Raw genomic sequence first — 17690 nt, forward strand, 5'->3', positions numbered from 1 at the left:
AAGCACATCGTCACCGTAGCTCAGACATCCACACGTGACTGCTCCCTTCTTGGTGACAGCCAGAGTGCTCCCCGTAGGAAGATGCCAGCAGGAAGCAGTTTGTTTGATGAGAACCAAATGGCTCTGGGAAGTGCTAGGGACAGATGTCTCTCGTTCCATCCGACACTGATGCCACCGTGCGGAGCAGTCTGGAGTCGAAGGGACCTTCGGGGATTTTCCAGGGATGTTTACAAACAAATCATTGCAGACCAGCTCCCTGGGTGCTTTCCGTATGCCCGTGCATGGAATGTCTGTGTGCGTTTGAAGAACTGAGTCAAAGGGAAAGCAGATGGTTGTTTTCAGTGGCCTAATAACATTATGTGTGTTGGCACCAGGCAGTGGGAAAAGGTGTGTTAATTCTCCAGGGAGGTTTTAGGGAAGAGCTATTTGAGATCTGCAGAATGGAACACTCAGCCGTATGTGTGTGTCTCTATGCATAGGTTTGTGTGTCTTGCCTTGCTGTTCATGGAGCCTGTAGACCGGATTGTCAGGAAGCAAAGGATAAAAACAAGGTGATTGGGCAGAAATCTGAAAGCAGGGCCTGTTGATAGTTTGCAGATGTCAGTTTTTTGTTGCATTCTGACAAGGGGTATCCCCGAGGGGCAGAAGATCAGCGGAGAGAGAGAAGAGAATGTGGAACTCTCCAGCTGTTAGTGGAATTCCCATTTCTCAGCTGGGAAAGTCAGTATCGCTAGCTGCATGTTCCAGGAGAGTTTGGGCAGCGTGCAGCAGCTGTCTGAGTTTTTGCCATTGTCCCAGTTTTGGCCTCCTCATCGACTATAAATTTGTAGGTGCCAGAAATTTGGGGAGAAGCTGCTGCAGCTGGCTGTTTGCCCCTGTGCCCAGTGGGGGGAGGACCTGGCACTTTTTTTTTTCATTCTCAGTACAGATGGTGTAGTTATTTTAAGTAAGTGATGTGCTACAGTGAAAATGGGCAATTCTTTTTCATTTTTCAGCTTAAGGGGGGGGGGGGGGGAGAAGGGAGGAGGAGAAACCCCAGCTAGCCAACTTTGTGCTAATGCTTGTCTTTCTGGATTCTAAATGTGTCCCAAGACACTGAGATGGGATAAATGTTTCAGCCACTAGAAAGTCCTGTTTTCGGGCTGAAAAGATTTCTCACCTCTTTTAAAGCAGACAGGGTAGTAATTTACTCGCACAAATCCAGACACCCCCCTGGTACCTTATTTTTAACTGAGTATTACAGATCCTACTCGACCTTCGAGGGCGATGAGGCGGGGGTAGAGAGAACTTTCTAAGGAACAGTACTGGGCATGGGGGTGGGGGTAAGTCTGTCACTGCACCCTTGGTTTTCTCCTTAGAGCAGCCACAGATACTCACTGGGGACCTACTGAGCACCAGGTGGGAAGGATGCAGAACAAAGCAATGCCCTTCTGTCTTCCAGGGGTGTGCAGTTTAGTGGGGAGATAGTGCAGACACATCAGTCAGTACAAGTAGGGATAACAGACAACGGGGGACATGACAGAGTGAAAAATAAGGGGGATCAGCTTTAGATTGGGTGTCAACACAGGGGTCTCAGAGTAAGTGATATCAAACTGTGGCCCGAAGGACAAGTGGGTTAGGTTGAGCCAGATGGGTTAGTTTGCGGGGGCTGCCATCATGAAGTACCAGGGTTTGAATGGTTTAAACAATAGAAATTTATTTTCTCACAGTTCTGGAGGCAGGAAATCTGAGATGGAAGTGTAGGCAGCATTGGTGTCTTTGGCGGCCTGTCTCCTTCATGTGCAGGTGGCCGTCTCCAACCTGTCTCTCCACCAGGCCTTCCGTCTGTGCAGTTTGTGTCATGTTCTCCTCGTAGTATCAGGACACCAGTCCTATTGGATGAGGGCCACCCTCACGGCCTCCTTCACTTGGTCACCTCTTTAATGGCCCCATCTCTGAATTCAGTCACATGCGGAGGTACTGGGGTTAGGGCTTCAACATAAGAATTTTGAGAGGACGCAGTTCAGCCGGGGTGGAAGGTGGGTGGCAGAATCGGGGTCATTGACCAGCATGTGCAGAGGCCTCACTGCAGGAAGGACGTGTGTGTTTGAGGAAATGGTTGGAAATGAGGTTGCAGAGATAGGCTGGGGCTGGATCACGCCAGGCCTTGTCAGTCAGGGCAGGAGTTTTAGATTTACTATAAGGGCGCTGAGAACCCATCAGTAACATTTTAAAATCTCCCTCTGCTGTGAGGAGAAGGAACTGGGGGCAGTGAGAGATGAAAGTTGGAGGGTTGGTTTAAGCCAGGATTTCTCAATCTCAGCCCCGAAACGGACACTTCGGGCTGGATGATTCTTTGTGGGGCGGGGCTGCCCTGTGCCTTGCAGACGTGCTGCAGTATCCTGGCCTCTCGTTACCAGACACCTCAGCCAAAAATGTCTGCAGATCCTGCCACATGTCCCCTGGGCTGCAAAATTGCCCTGTGTTGAGAAGCACTGGTTTAAAGGGGTCAAGAGATCATGGTGGCTTGGATTGGCTGGTACCGGTTGACCGAAGCCTACTGGATAGGTTTGAGGAAGATTTTTGAGGATGGAATCAATGAGATTTAACCTCTCATTACCTTGTGTTCTCCTCATGCTTTTGAGGCTGACGATATTGTCACTTTTCTAAAGCACAAGGCTCTGTGCCCCGTGCATGCATAATGGACTTGCTCAGAAGTGCACAAAGAACGTCCTCTGCTATCATTCACCAGGCCCTGGGGACCTGTGGTCCTGCCCGGAAAGCTTTGAGCCCTGTGGCTGGCAGGACCACCTGTGTATAACAGATGTGGTGTTGAGTCTGCATCACACCCTTTCATTTGTCAAGTCCACGTGCCGCCCGCCTACTGACTCTCGGAGCAAGCACTTCGGAATCTAATCTGGCCAATTTTCTGCCTCCGGAAATCTGTTTATCAGAACAAGGTTTCACAATGGCAGCGACTTTCCAGGGAGCTTGGCTTCGAGAAGCTAGCTTTATAAAAGCAAGTGTAGGTGATTTCTAAACACAGCAGAATGACAGGTACGTTCTAGAGCCCTGAAGAGTTCCCTGCTTGCTGGTGGAGCCCAGAGCAGTTATTTGGAAACAGCTGGAATGTGTGGCGTTTTCTGGGTTGTGCCTTCTGTCCAACACCTGGCTGTCCTTTCAGGCCTCTCACTTATGACTCCCCCTCCGCCATCTTGAGCCTCCCCCGGAGATGGTGCATTGATCTTATGTTCTCAGAGCGGGTGGTGGCATTCAGAGAGGCCTGCCTTGAGAGGGATTCTGACAGTGAGCATGGGCTCAGGACAGAGTGCCGTAATTAGTCTGACTTAGTGATAGAATAGGGGACATAGTGGCACAATAGGTTTGCAGTTCCTGATCATCACAGCTGCATGGGTTTTCTTCCATACCCGTCAGTGCTCTGGGCTGAGCCTTCCTGCACTGTCTTCACTACTTTTCTCTGGGCCTGAAGGGCCCTTACGTTCCGTCTCTGTATCTGGCAGTGTCCACTGCAAATGCCACCTCTTTCCTGGAACCTTTCTTGAATACCTTGAATTTTGACTTTATATTAAGAACAGTGGGGAGCCATTCAATGGCTTCTTAAAGTGTGGCTTTTTTAAAAGTAAGGCCATAATGGATTTGCTCTTTAGAAAAGTCCCTCTGACCACAGAGAAGCAACAGGAGGGGGAGGCAGAGAAGCCATGTTGGGAGATTGTGACAGTAGCCCTAGTAAGAGACGGTGGTGACCTGGGCTGGGGTCACAGCTGTGGCAATGGAGAGTAGTGTGCAGGACGAGGTGCTTGACCATCCATCGGGGTGACGGAGTGAGGAGGGGACAAGGGAGGTTTTTAGCATTCTGGTGCAGGTGGTCGGGGCAGGGTGAGGCCCTTCATTGTAGCTGCTCTTCTAGAATTCTTCAGTGAACTACGAAAGCTCATTTTCAGTAGAACATTCAGACATGCTCGTCCATTATTCAGTGTGGTGGGGCAGCTGTAATATCCATGGCCCCTGGGCTGATGTGGTCCCGCTGGCCTGTGGCTGTGTCCGGTCCAGTTGGTTGGTGCCCACTTGCTCCAGTTGTCAGATACGTTTAGTATCACCCCAGTAGGGCCATAACCCCACAACAGAGTAAGCGTTCATTTCTGCTTGGAGAAGCAGCATAGAACTTGCACACTAACAGGTATATAGGGATGTCCCAGGAGACCCCCACGGGCCCAAGGGCATTCCAAGTAAAAAGACTAGCATGTGTAAAGGAGAGTGGCATGACATGTGATGTCGGATCTGGAATGAGATGCTTCTCTTTGGCAAAGCTCGTGAAAGAGGATAATGGGCCCCTCTCTGTGCCTGCCCCCCAGGCAGGTCTGGACCCTCCTCTTAGTCCACAGCCATAAAATCGTTAGTATCCTGAGTGCTTTTCCAGCCCTACATTTCATCTCTGCATCTTTAGGACCCAGCCCAAGTGTCTGGTCATAAATGTTCAATAAATGCTCATTGACGACTCAGGAGGGAGCCCTGGAGAGACTGGTGTTAGTATGTTTGTTTTTTCCCCTTTTCCCCTAAGACCGTTTTACTTCCAGATGCCTCCTTGTGTCCCAGTCATTGATCACACTGGCTCAGACTGGTCTTATTGATCTCGTCCTGGCTCGCTTGAAAATCTGTCCCCAGGGTCCATCGGTGGATGCATTCTGCACCCTCACCCCCATGCTCCTGGCCTGCCCTGTTTGCTTTCCTGACTGAGAGTTAGCACATTGGGGTGAGGGCCCTGGCGTTTTGTGACTGTTCCCTGGAGTTTCATCTAAACCTCGGGGCTGGCTCTACACCTCCAGGAACTCTTGGCAAGCAAGTCAGTGACCTTGCTGCTCCCGTGGGGGGTTAGAGGCCTGAGGGTGAGTTTCAGTTTGGCCTTTCCTCCTGTGTGACCTTAGGCTGGCTGATTTTGTGGGCTGGGTCTCCCATTTTTTAAAGTGACATGATCTGCCAGTATCCCTGTGGACTTGACCCAAGTTCAAGGATTCTGTGATTAGGAGGCCACAGAGTCTGAGACCTGGCAGGAGTTGGCAGTTCCTACCATTGGAGTCATTGGGAGTCCAGTGCTCACTCCTGTCTGGAAACCTTCATTTTCAGTCACAGCTGATGGCCAGGGGAAAAGAAAGTGTGATTTCACACACAATCTTTTTGAAGGAGAAAGAAGAAAAGCCATTGAGCACCTAATGTGTGCCAGGCACCTACTAAGGGCTTTCCCCGTGTTTCTCCATTTAGTCCTCTCAGAATCCCCGAGAAAGGCAGGGATGATTATCAGGCCATTTCACAGATGAGGAAACTGAGCCCCAGAGAGGTTAAGTCACCTACCGGAAGCCTTGCCTGTACAACTCACGCCAAATAAGAGCCCTTTCAGGTGGGGGCTCGGGTCCTTGCTGTCTTTGTCGTGCCTTCTGATCTCCCTGTCCCTTCTCTTCCACAGAGAGCCAGCTGCTCCCGGGGAACAACTTCACCAACGAGTGCAACATTCCGGGGAACTTCATGTGCAGCAACGGGCGGTGCATCCCGGGCGCCTGGCAGTGTGATGGGCTGCCCGACTGCTTCGACAAGAGTGACGAGAAGGAGTGCCGTGAGTGCCCGGCCCCTGCTGGAGTCGGGGTGGGGAACCTGGCGCAGGGGGCGGAGGCCCAGATCTGGTTAGACGTCGCATGTCCTGCCTGCTGCCCACAGTGGGGGGCCCACTGGCCAGCAGTCCTGCCCTCTCCACACTGTGCTCTGTCTCAGAGCAGCATAGCCTGTGCAGAAACAGGGGTCTTGGTGGAGATGGAGCCACTGCTCTGGGAGAGCAGAGGACCCTTCCACCAGGCTCTTCTGACTCCCACTCTGGGGGCCTTTTCATTGCCTTCACCTTATACATGAGGAGTCTGAGACCCAGAGGTCATGTAGCTTCAGTCTATACCAAGCAGCAAGCAGCAGACCTGGACTTGACCCCAGGGCTGCCTGACTCCAAGGCCCGGGCTGACCCCGTCTTGCACAGCTTACACATCATGCAGTAGTGTTGGTGATTCAATAAAGTGGAGCGTTGTGCCAAGTACCCAGCACGGAGCTGGTACTGACTAGATAGTGACTGGCTTCCGCGTCCCCTTTCCTCTGCCGAAAAGGCTTGGGCGTCATCTTCAAATGGGCACCAGCAGGGCCTGGGGGGGCTTTCTGATCCTCACCACCCCACCTCCTTCTTCAGTCTCTTACCCATTTTGTGCCCCCGAAATATGCATGAGCTTTGGATGGGGGTAATCTGGGGGCACCTGGGAGGGAGTGGAGGGGGTCCAGGGTACCCGGTGATCACTCATGCTCTCTGCCCTGTAGAGGCGTATTCCTCTTTCTCACCAGAGTTGGTGCCACAGGGTGAGCTCGGCTGTGGCACCCTGGCATGTGGGAAGCACATCCGAGGCATACTGGGCCCCAAGGTTGTCTAGTGGGTGGCTGCCTGGGGACCACACAGCTGGACAGTGGTCCTTGGCTCTTTCCTGGGCTTCGGACAGCAGGCCATGGGCCTCTCGACAGAACTGTGTTCGGGCTCTTTAGCTGCTGTCTCTGTGGCAGCCAGCTGAGGAAATGGCTGAGGAGAGGCCGCTTCTGTGAACTTTTAACATAGCTGGTACCAGGATTTGAGGCCCAGTCTGTTGACCCATGGGAAGGAGCACAGGGTTTGGAGTCCACCTCTGGAGTACCCCCTGCCTCTCCTCCCCCCTATACCCCCTGTGATGTGCTCCCTCGGGCAAGCTGCCTGCTCTGAGACTGACTAATATTCCTGCTGCCTGCCCCTGCCCTTCAGAGAACTTTTTGGGAGTGTGGATTGGGAGAATTTTTTTTTTGTAGGGACTGTTTTCATTTTGTTGGTTGCATATGATTTTTTCTGAATAGACCACTATACCTAAGGCGTTTTTATTTTTGTGGCGCTTTTAAAAAAGTATTTGTGTCTGTTTCAGCCTTCTCTGTTTCTGGCTTCAGAATTGCTAGAAATTGTCATTTGAGTTTCTAATGAGATAGCATGTGTAAACTCTATAATTTGTCCAGTTTTGAGCATTAGTAACACTATACAAATATGCGGAATGACCATTTTTAGGATGTGGTGTGTATTTGAACTCCAGAAAATGCAAATTGTCCTTAGTTGTGGGGGAATGTGCAGCACAGGATAAGTTTGTGGAAGAATGCAAGACGGGGAGTTGAGACCCAAGTTTTGTTCCCAACTTTGCCAGTAGCAGCTATTTGGTATTAGTATCCCCTGTGAAATCCTGTGTCCTCTCTCAATCCAGTGCCATGATTTCAGAATTCGTGTGCCAACTGGAAGAGGTGGTGGAAAGAGAACATAGAGAAAAAAGGTGGTGGTGCTGTTTGGTTTGGTTTGGAACAGGCTCGTCTTGGCTGTTCCCCATCATTTTTTTCTCCTCATTTCCTACCTTTAACCCCCAAGTGCATTAGAGACTTGGTTGACATTTATTTAGTCTTTTGATCAAAACATAGTTTAAAAAAACCAAACCATACACACAAACACATACATTTAAAAAAGAAATCCTCTCCTCGGTTGCCCTTCTTTTTTGTTGTTGTTGTTTTTAAATTATAAAAACAGAAGAACACTAGAAAGTTTAGACACTAGAGGAAAGGAAAAGACGTCTTTTTCTAAAACAAGTTCTACTTGCATCTGCATTTCTTACATAGCACCTTCCAGTCTAGGAGTCGAGGGTGTGAGCATTGGAGAAAGAGTGTCTGTGTGCAAATGCCAGCCTGCCCTCCCACCCCTCTCCCCCAACATGTGGTCTCAGGAAAGTTACCAGCATATTCTAAAGCTTAACCACTGAGAAGCTACAATGAGAATTTCTTAACCTCCTGGTAGAGGCACTGTAACCTAACCATTCTATTTTTGGGTGTATTAAGTCTCTTTTATTTTTTCACTTCTGCCAATCAAAATGTTTAGAATCCATTAAAGAATTTATCCATACTGGGAGGACTGAAGATGGTTTCAGCCAGAGCCAGGATGAGCCGAGCTGAGGTACCAACTGGACCATCTTTTCAAGGGCACCCCTAAAATGGCCAATTTAGAATTCATGCCACCTCCTTTCATGTCCTGCTTAGAAGTTATAAAACCCTTTCTCTGATTCTTTGGAACAACTTGGTACTTACTGGGAGGAGAGTGAAGGGGGCTAGTAGTCTTACCACAGAAAGGTGATTGCCTCCAGTGCCCTATGAAGTAGCTTTGGCATTTAGAAGATAATACACATAAACAAGGAGAATTCTTGCCCATTACAAAGGGTGAGAGAAGGGCCTGGAGAGGGGTTTCATGGTGGGATATGAGGCAGTGAACAGCTATTCTGTGTCTACAGCACAGGGAAGATTTTCACAAGATGGGGAGAAACTTTTTTTTTATCATAAAGGTAATAAAATAACATTGTAAAAGTTGGGGGGAACAGGGAGGATGAAAATAATGTAATCACACAGAGTCAGTACTCGAGCAGAATTGTTAGCATCTTAGAAGTTTTCATCCAGGCTTTTCCCAGTTGTAATCACCGTCGATGTACATTTTTATATTTTGATTTTTTTCCCCAGATAACATTTTAACAACATTTTTCTGTTTTTTAAAATATTTCTCTATTATTTTTAATGCTTAGATAAATAGTCCATTCACTTCATAGAATATAGTTTACTAATTCATTATTTGGAATTCCTGTTGCTTTCAGTTTTTCACTGTTTGAAAGGGTGTTCGCTGTTGTGAACGTGAAACTAGACATGACTGCCCCCCTGTTTTGAGAAATTTTCTTAATTTAGATTTTCAGAAATGAAATTACTGGGGCGAAGGACAGAGCCTTTTCTGGCTCTTGATACAGACTGCCCGCTTGTTCTGCTTAAGGTTGGCACCAGCCTGCTCTCTCACTGGCATCCTGTGAGAATTCTGGCTTTATTTTAGTCTTGGCAACATTGGTTAGTATCTTAAATATTTTTTTTTCTGATTCACTTAATCGTTGAAAACAGTTATATAGTTTAATATTTTTTATTAGCTAGAGAGGTTTAATGTTTTCCCATACCCCTATTTACTAGTTGTATTTCTGACTTTGTGAAATATCTATTAGTGAACTAGAATAAATTTCCATCTGGGTTGAATCATTCCATTTTCCGCCTCGTGAATTGAGAGAACCTCCTTCTTGGAGCTTTGAGAGAAGGGGCTCATTTTGGGATAGTTTGAGTGTATTTCTGTTCTTGGTTAGTGGAATGCCCTAAAGGATCGTTTTATCTAAATAACTTTTTTTGAGGAGTAATAAAAGCAATAGAGATATGTTTTAGAAAAATGTGGGAGCTTCATGAAAACACTAATTATGAGCTTCCTCTGGGCTGCAGTATCGCAGGCACGTTGCATTATATTAACTCATTTGATTGTCACAAGCCTTATGAGGAGGGGACTGTTGTTAGCTCCAGACAAGGAAAATGAGCCACAGAGAGATTCTGCAGAGCTTGCCCTGTTGCCCAGAGAATAAGTCCCCATAACCTTCCTGCACCAGAGACCACCAGCGGGGTCGTTCAGTCTTTCTCTACGTGGATCTGTGTTACTCCTCTGAAGGAGATTCTACTTTACGTTATCACGACTACATCTGCCTTGTTAAAAAATTAAGACATGTTGGTACTGTTTTCTTTCCTGTGTAAATGATTTCTAAAATGGCTATTAGTCCTGAGTCTCTGAAAGAAGAAACTGTACTTTCATTACTGCCACTTGGTACATTAATAAAGCGGCAATCCAAATTTCCAGAACTCACTAGTGACCTGGAACCAAGAGCCTTAAACTTAAAGTCTCCTTCCAGCTTTGTGGCGGGTTGTAGCTGCCATCTCTGTAGCTGCCAAATGGGGGCGAGACAGTGGACGTTTGCGATCCCTGTCACAGAGGTTCATTGTCTTCTTGGGAGAATTATATTGATTGATATCTTTGACCAGGCATGTACAGACGTTTAAGGTCTCAGGTCCTTTCTGTTTAAGTATGTGTGTGTGTGTGTGTGTGGGGGGGGGTTAAGGGGGTTGGGGGGGGAGGTGAGAGGAGATGGGGATAAATTCAATGGTCTCGTCAAATGACACAATTTTAATGAATCTCCAAGTCCAGAGACGGAGATAAATAGGTGCAAAATGGAATTAAAACTTTATTTGCTTTTACTGTTCCCAACCATTTCTTGAGCATGACTTTTAAGTGTTCTGGTGTGAGGGTAGACATCCATGAGCTAGGGTTGAGAGAGCAAGCTTGGAATAATGATCACGGGGAAATATAAAAGGGGAGGATGGGGGGGGCGGGGGGGGGCAGAAACTCTTCCTTTCCTTTTCCTCTTCTTTCTCATCTTCTGCCTCTAGGTGGCGCCACATATAATGTTTTCTTTTAAACCTGGTGCCACAAGGCCCGCAGAGATGAGGGGGAATAAAACTGGATTCTGAGTTATTATCCTTACCAAACTTTAGCAGTAATTCAGCTATTTCACCAAGGCATCTAACGTTTGGCTCACATGCAGAATGCCCCAGGAAATCATGAAGTTTCTACAGGATGGATACGGCTTGCTGCTTCTTCTCTTAGGCTCTTCTGTCTTTTCTCAGAAAAGGGGATGGTGACAACTGTCATGCTGTAGCCTAGGAAGACAGTCGGTGCATATATGTTAGACACAGCTACAGTGGGGTTTAGTTCTCCCCTTGGCTGAGTATACAGCAACACCACTGCTATGGGTTGAATTGTAGTTTTCTCCCCCTCTTCTCTTTCCACGCCCCTCCCCCACATTTATATGTTGCAGTCCTAACCCCACCCCCACCCCCCAGCAGCTCCGAATGTGACCTTATTTGGAGATAGGGCCTTTATAGAGGTAATCAATTTAAAATGAGGTCATCAGGATGGGCCCTACTTCCATATGACTGTGGCCTTATAAAAAGGGGAAATTTAGATGCGGAGATACATACAGAGGGAAGCCATGGGAGGGGACATAGAGAAAAGACAGCCAAGGAGAGAGGCTCAGAACAGATCCTTCCTCCCAGTCCTCAGAAGGAACCCACCCTGCTGATACCTTGATTTCCTACTTCTGGCCTCCAGCTCTGTGAGCTAATACATTTCCGTTGCTGGAGCCACCTAGTTGTGGTACTTTGTCATGACAGCCCTCTCAAACGAACCCAGCCATCTACCCGTCATCTCGCTCGCTTTCGAAAACGGATTACATCGTGAGTGACAGCTGTCCCACCACTGTGTAACAGGATGACATGCACAGACATCCCACGGCCATTTTTTTCTTTAACAAATTGAAAGTAAGAATCTTACTGTTGTGGGTCGAATTGTGTCCTCCCAAAGGGTATGTCAAAATCCTAACCCCCCAGTACTTCAGTGTATGACCTTATTTGGAAAAGAGGTCATTGTGGATGTAGTTAGTTAAGATGAGGTCATACTGAAGTCGTGGGGGCCCCTAATCTGATCAGACTGGTGTCCTCGTAAGAAGACAGTGTGCAGATATGAGGGAAGAGGGCCATGTGACAACAGAGGCAGAGATTAAAGTGATGCAACTGCAAGCCACGGAACGCCAAGGAGTGACAGCTGCCAGCACAAGCTACAAGCAGGGGAAGATTCTATCCAGCGTCTCAGAGGGACTGTGGTCCTGCTGACCCCTTGATTGCAGACTTCTGACCCCAGAAATGAGAGAGAATAAATTTCTGTGACTGAAAGCCACTCAGTTTATGGCACTTTGTTTTGGCAGCCCTAGGTAACTAATATACTTCCCAGGGACGATGAAAGCCATTTGGTTTTCAGTGGGTCGGCTTAGCCCAGTAGATGGGGGCCTTCTTTGATTAACCTCCCATTCCCCTGCCATGTCGCCTCACCTCTCTGCAAGAGTCATGCCCTCCATTTCTGCTCAGTCACACTGCCTTGTCATGTGATCGAGTGTCCTTTTTTTCTAGGTCTTGATTCTGGCAAGCCATTGTTAAGTGCCTAATTTCAAAAGTCTTTTGAAGAAGTTGAGCTTCAGAAAACAAATCTGGCCCTTAAAAGAGCCTATAGAATATCACTGAGGTTTAATGCTATGTTCATTAAACACTTCAGAATGAAAACTCACCTTCCTTCACAGCACTCACTGTACAGAAGAAATCCAAGACCTGTGGGTGTTAATGTTGTCTCTTCTCTGACTCAGTCCTTTTCTTTGTGTATTTCTGTTTAAATGTTTCAGGTAATAATGGGCATGCCTCCCACTTAATTTCTTCCATCTCAAATGTGAGACCATAAATCCCGTGGTTAAGAACTGGGGTTTGCGGGCCAGACAGTGCTGGGTTCTACCCCCAGCCTCTATTTATGACCTCTGGTCAGCATTTTCCCTTACTCTACACCCATTTCCTCCTCTGTAAGATGGTTACAGCAGTAACTACTCCAGAGGCAATATCTGAAACATTAACTAGGTGGTATGCCCAGGCCCTAAGCCAGTGAAAATGAAGTGCCCTGAAACAGTAGGAATTGTTTCCTGGTGCAGACAGGGTGAAGATCAGCTTTGCTGACCACAGAGCATTGTGGGAAGTCTTAAATGAGCTGATGTGTGTGAGGCTCAGGCTGGGTGCGTGGGTTCAGCATTTGGTAAGTGCTGACGTTGTTCCCTCAGTAAGTGCTGATGACATGACCCCAAACCCAAGTCAGTCTGACATTCCCGGCCCTAGCCCACCCCTCGCCCACCGCCCCAGAACCCCACTTTCCCTTGTCCTCCTCCCCCTCTCTTCCTGCTCTCACTGACAGCCGAAGCCATAGAAACACCTTCCTTTGCTGGGTCAAAATCTTTTCACCTGAGAGTCTTGAACACGCAATCATGAGCTGTTATGAAATTCTGTTTAGCTTAGAGCTCTGGGGAGCCAGCCAGATACTGAGGCTGGTGCAAAAGGGAAGGAAACAAATATTTGAGGGCCTGAGATGAGCCAGGCAGGCTCTTTGGGTCCCGGGGGGCAGTTTGGAAGTAGCTCGCCTGCATTCAGTAAAAGACCCCTGCAGTAATGGACCTGCAGTTGCCACCCACCCGCCAGAGGGGCCGCCATGGGCTTGTTCCCAGCTCTGCTGGAGCCCCACGCAGTTAAGCACCTACGTGGAGTTTGATGATGGCATTTTGCTTCATGGCTTGAATGGTCTTCAGTCTCCACCTTCACTACGTTAGCCTGAAACCAGAACCACTCCCTGTGGCCTTTAGGACTAGAACTTGTAGAAGTAACAGCCTTCCAGACCGCCCCACCCCCCAGCCCCCACTGCCAGATGTGCTCTCTGTGCCCTGTGCCGATGGTGAGGAAAGACTTGCAGTCCAGATGTTGGAATCACAGCATAAATTCCCAGGTTGTCACCTGACAGCTGCATAGGGACATTTCCAGCTTATCAGGCTGCACTTGACCTTATGCAAACTTTTCTTTAAAAAAAAAAAAAAGAAAAAGAAAGCTGTTTGAAGAGGCCAGGAATTTTACAAGTAGGCAGAGAAATAACAAAGTGCTCTGAAACTCTCTGGGTGTATTGGTTCCCTAAGGCTGCTGTAACAAAATGCCACAAACAGATGGCTTAAAACAACAGGAATTTATACTAGAGGTCTGAAACCAAGGTGTCCACAGGACCGGCTTACCCTGCAGGCTCTAGGGGAGGGTCTTGCCTTGTTTCCCAGCTGGCTGCCCTAGGCTTCTCCTGCTCAGAGATGCAACCCTCCAACCTCTGCCTCCATCATCTGTTGCCTTCTTCCCTTGCATCTGTCTCTACGTCCAGATTTCCCTCTTCTGAAAAGGATACCCATCATTGGATGAGGGTCCATCTTACTTCAACGGGACCTCCTCTTAACTTGGTTATATACGCAAAGACCCTCTTTCCAAATAAGGTTGCATTCACAGGTCCAGGACACGAGCAGCCAACCATACCAGGTACCTGTTGGGAAGGTAAGAGTGCCCAGTAGCCAGCAGCTTCCCTTGGACAAGGCCTTTACACTCAGCTCCCTGCTATGTGGGTTCTCCCTGCATCCACTTGGGGTATTTCATTGTTGCTTCTTTTACCCTCCTTTTTATGGAACAGGAGTAGGTGTGTCAATAGAACAGGAGTGGTTTGAAAGCCTGGGAGGCTGCTTTATATGAGAAGATAAATATTAAAAAAAAGAAAAGTCAGCTATATGTAGTCTTACCTTCTGTCACCTGGAGCCTTGATTGCTCTACTTCCGTGATGAAGAAAGTGCATGTGGCAGCCTGTGAAAGTTCTGTGCCTTTAAAAGGCACAGGGTGGGAGGTGCTGTAACTAAACTGATGCCTGCCGCTCTCTTCCTTGCAGCCCACCTGGGAGGAGGCTGGGAGGGCTCCCAGCCAGATGGAACAGCCAGATGGGAAAGCCATCCATTTGTGTGGTGCGTCCTACACAAAGACACTAACAATTGGCATTAGTGGCCGTTGTTTCTAAAACTTGCACATAGAAATCGGGATTATCAGGTTTTCTTGAAAAGTCCGATTTAGCAGTAGAATGTTCTCTTCGCTCAGAGAACCTTGTTTCCCCTCTGCCTCTATCATGCATTTCACCATCTTGCTCATTCTGGTGCCTCCAGTATTTTACTAATTCTAACACATGCATCTTTTCCACATTTTCAGATCTCTGAAATTGAGATGCCTCCTATAAGTGATGGGATAAGAAAACATGGTGTCCTGCTTTAATTGGCAGCGTTTTTCTTTCTGAGTTGTACATAAAATAATGGCAGGCCTTGTAACCGGAGGCATCTTGGATTCAGTGAAATACAAGAGACTTTCTTTGATCGTTCACCTGTGATGTTTCAACCAAGGGTGCTGACATTTCCAAACAGATGACGGTACCACGTGTGTGCATTTTCCTTAGGGTGCTGGGAGGTAGGGTGCACAGCAGTGGGAGGCGGGGGTGCGTGGGGAGGACTGGCTCTGGAGCCACACTGCCTGTGTTAAATCCTGGCCCTGTCACATGTGACTGAGCTGTGGGACCTGGGCAAGGTACTTGAGCCTCAGTTGCTCTAAATCCCATGCAGTTTTTATGAGGATTGAATGAGCTAAAACCTTGAAAACACTTCACACAGCAGCTGGCACATTGTAAGTGCTTAGTAAATAATAGTACTCTTGTTGGCAGTGTGGGGTCACATTTTTGGTTTACATCCCAGCTTTCCCACCGGCTATCCCCTTCCCTTCTTTGAGCCTCAGTTTCTTCATCTGTGAAATGGGAGCAGGTCTGAAAAGGGGAAGTGTGAGAAATGAAATGTGGCAGTGCGGATGTCGGGCACACAGCAGGCGCTGAGTAAAATGTGTGCTCCCGTCCTCTCCCTCCCCAGCGAAGCATTGCTCCCGGAAAGGCAGAGTCTCCAGAGTTGCCAGAGCGTTTCTGATCCAGGCTCCCTTGGGCTCTTGCAGTCATCAAAGATGGGCTGGAAGATGCTCCATGCATTCTACTTTCTAGTCAGCTGTGTAAGCTAAGGAAGGTGGACCGTCCTCGTTCAGAAATACTGTGAATGTTCTGACCAGCTGCACGTTAGTCAAAAGGAGCATCTTCCCTTCTCTGACACATTGTCAGAAGACAAAACCCCGGGACCCTGTGATAGTCCGATTTTGAGGGGTGTGCTGCAGGGCAGCCCAGGATGGAGGAGCACCATGCCAACTCTAGTGCTCTCGAGCCCCCGTAAACCCCCTCAGAAAGTGAGGAGAACTAGACTCTTTACCAGGGGTCCTTGAGCCACCTCCCTTGGAGCTGGGACAGGGGACCCCAGACTCTGGTTGGGAGAGAACTTAAGGTAAGATGTCCTAGAGCCTACAGAAAAACTGGGAAGAGTTTGTCCAATTTAATTTCTTCCTGGAGGAGCGCAAATCTTTCATTTCTGAAGTCACCAAAGCTCTCAGTTCTTAGAAAGTTTTGTTTTATTAGTTAAAGTTCCTCCACCCACCCGACTCCCCCAATCCCTGCTGGTATCACTCTAGTTTTGTTCTAGTGTTGACAGACTCGCATGGTGTCTACCAGAAACACCACCAAACCCCTTCTGGTTTCCAGCTGTTGTTTGGGAACTACCCCTGCTTTCTTGGAAACTGCCCATTGAAATGCCAATACCATCCCCACCTATGTTAGTACAGTCATCTTTTAAATCGACTCTTTTGCACAAATATCAGCCCCACTTATCTCACCCATCCTCCCTGCCACCTCCAGACAACTCCGTTATCAGCATGGCGCCCGACGTCCCCCCGCCTGCAAGGGGAGAATCTTAATGAAGCAGCCCTGAGCTGGGAGGGTTCCTGTGCCTGTGTTGCTGGAATGAGTGCAGCCAGGTCGTGCCTGTCATTCAGGCACGCTCTCCTTGCCAGGACTTGGCTGTAACTGCAAGATGTAGTCAGCGGTAACAGGCTCCGTAATTGCTAATAAAATTTAAATGGCTGCAAAATCACAGAACATCAAAAAAATTTTTTTTCCTGGCACATCTGAATCTTGCTGATCCAAGTTAGGCTGTGGCTGTGCCGTCTTTTCATTTTTATTTTTGTATGCGGGCTTGCACTTTCATCTGCGACACCCGTCGTTTGCAATTGCCTGATGGCTGTGAAAAAAATCCAGAGACAGATGACAAAGTAATAATTAAAAGACTAGGATGTGGTGCATTCATAGAATTCAGACACGTGACCACAGAGATTCTTTTCCTAGTTAACACTTGAAGACTAGTTTTCTGACAGTTTAGCGTGGGAGACGATGGGGGTAGAGAATCTTTGAGGTCAAAAGGTAACTGTATAGCCCTGTTTAGATAGCATTTCAGGAACTTTTGGCATGTGACGTGCTGAGTGTCATGGCTTAGTAACGATTGCCTAAAGAGGACTGCCGTAAAATGCACGGAATCGGTGGTTGGAAGGGAGGGGACTGAAATAGGTTACGTGTGTGTATTCCTTGTTCCGTGCGCTGCAAAGCTTCAGGTTAATTCCAAATTAGCATATGGTCTCTGACTCCTTTGGAAAGGCATAGTTTGCATGTACCTGAGCTGTTTTTTCCTGTCATCAGGGCCCTTCATTTGGGACGTGGTGGGGGAGGGATCAGGGTGTGGTGGCAGGGAACCTGGCTCCCATTCTTGATGGGATTTAAAATCTGCAGTGGATTAAAATCTTGGCTGCCGGTTGTCCCTCGTCAGGTGGAAGGGTTGTTTGCTTCTCCTGTTCTTTGGGCTCCAGCAGTAAAGCTCGTGATTTATCCTAACCTCCTGAGCTAAGAGACAGTGCTCCGGGGAGGGAGGGGGCCCCTGTGGGTGAGTGGGCGACTGGGGAGGGGGCTCTCATGGTCCACTGTGAGCATCAGACGTCCCAGAGAACAGGACGGGCAGCCCACTTGCACGGCAATGCGAGGGAGGTCACCCAGCTTGATGGATCGTTTTCCCTTGGCCATTTTGAATATTTTGGCCACTGAGAGCCTGCCCGTGGCCATGCACTGGTTCTGAACCTGCACAAGGCTGTCACGGTTCCGGTGCCACGTGTCTTTAGGCTTTTTTCTGTTGAGCCGCCGGCACAGCCTGCTCCGTGACGCACAACCACAGACACTGCTCTCAGGGCCCGGCAGCTCCATGGATGCCGAGCGAGACTCTGTCAGATGACAGGGAGGAGATGGGCTTGGCTGGGAACATGGAGGGCAGCCGCTCGCTGTCTCACTTTCAAAGCCAAACCAGGTTGGCCCCATTTCCCTGGAATTGAGG

At 48.3% G+C, this 17690-nt stretch overlaps 1 protein-coding gene across 2 annotated transcripts in view; it reads left to right on the forward strand.

Moving 5' to 3' along the window:
- LDLRAD3 (low density lipoprotein receptor class A domain containing 3) overlaps nt 1–17690 on the forward strand; it is a 217440-nt gene that overhangs the window by 61649 nt on the left and 138101 nt on the right. For both annotated transcript variants that reach the window (XM_019738499.2, XM_074336214.1), the window contains exon 2: nt 5459–5605. In XM_019738499.2, coding sequence (XP_019594058.2) covers nt 5459–5605 — 147 coding nt within the window. The remainder of the gene's footprint in view (nt 1–5458; nt 5606–17690) is intronic.

The sequence above is a fragment of the Rhinolophus sinicus genome, linkage group LG06 (assembly GCF_036562045.2).
Source record: "Rhinolophus sinicus isolate RSC01 linkage group LG06, ASM3656204v1, whole genome shotgun sequence".
NCBI lineage: Eukaryota > Metazoa > Chordata > Mammalia > Chiroptera > Rhinolophidae > Rhinolophus > Rhinolophus sinicus.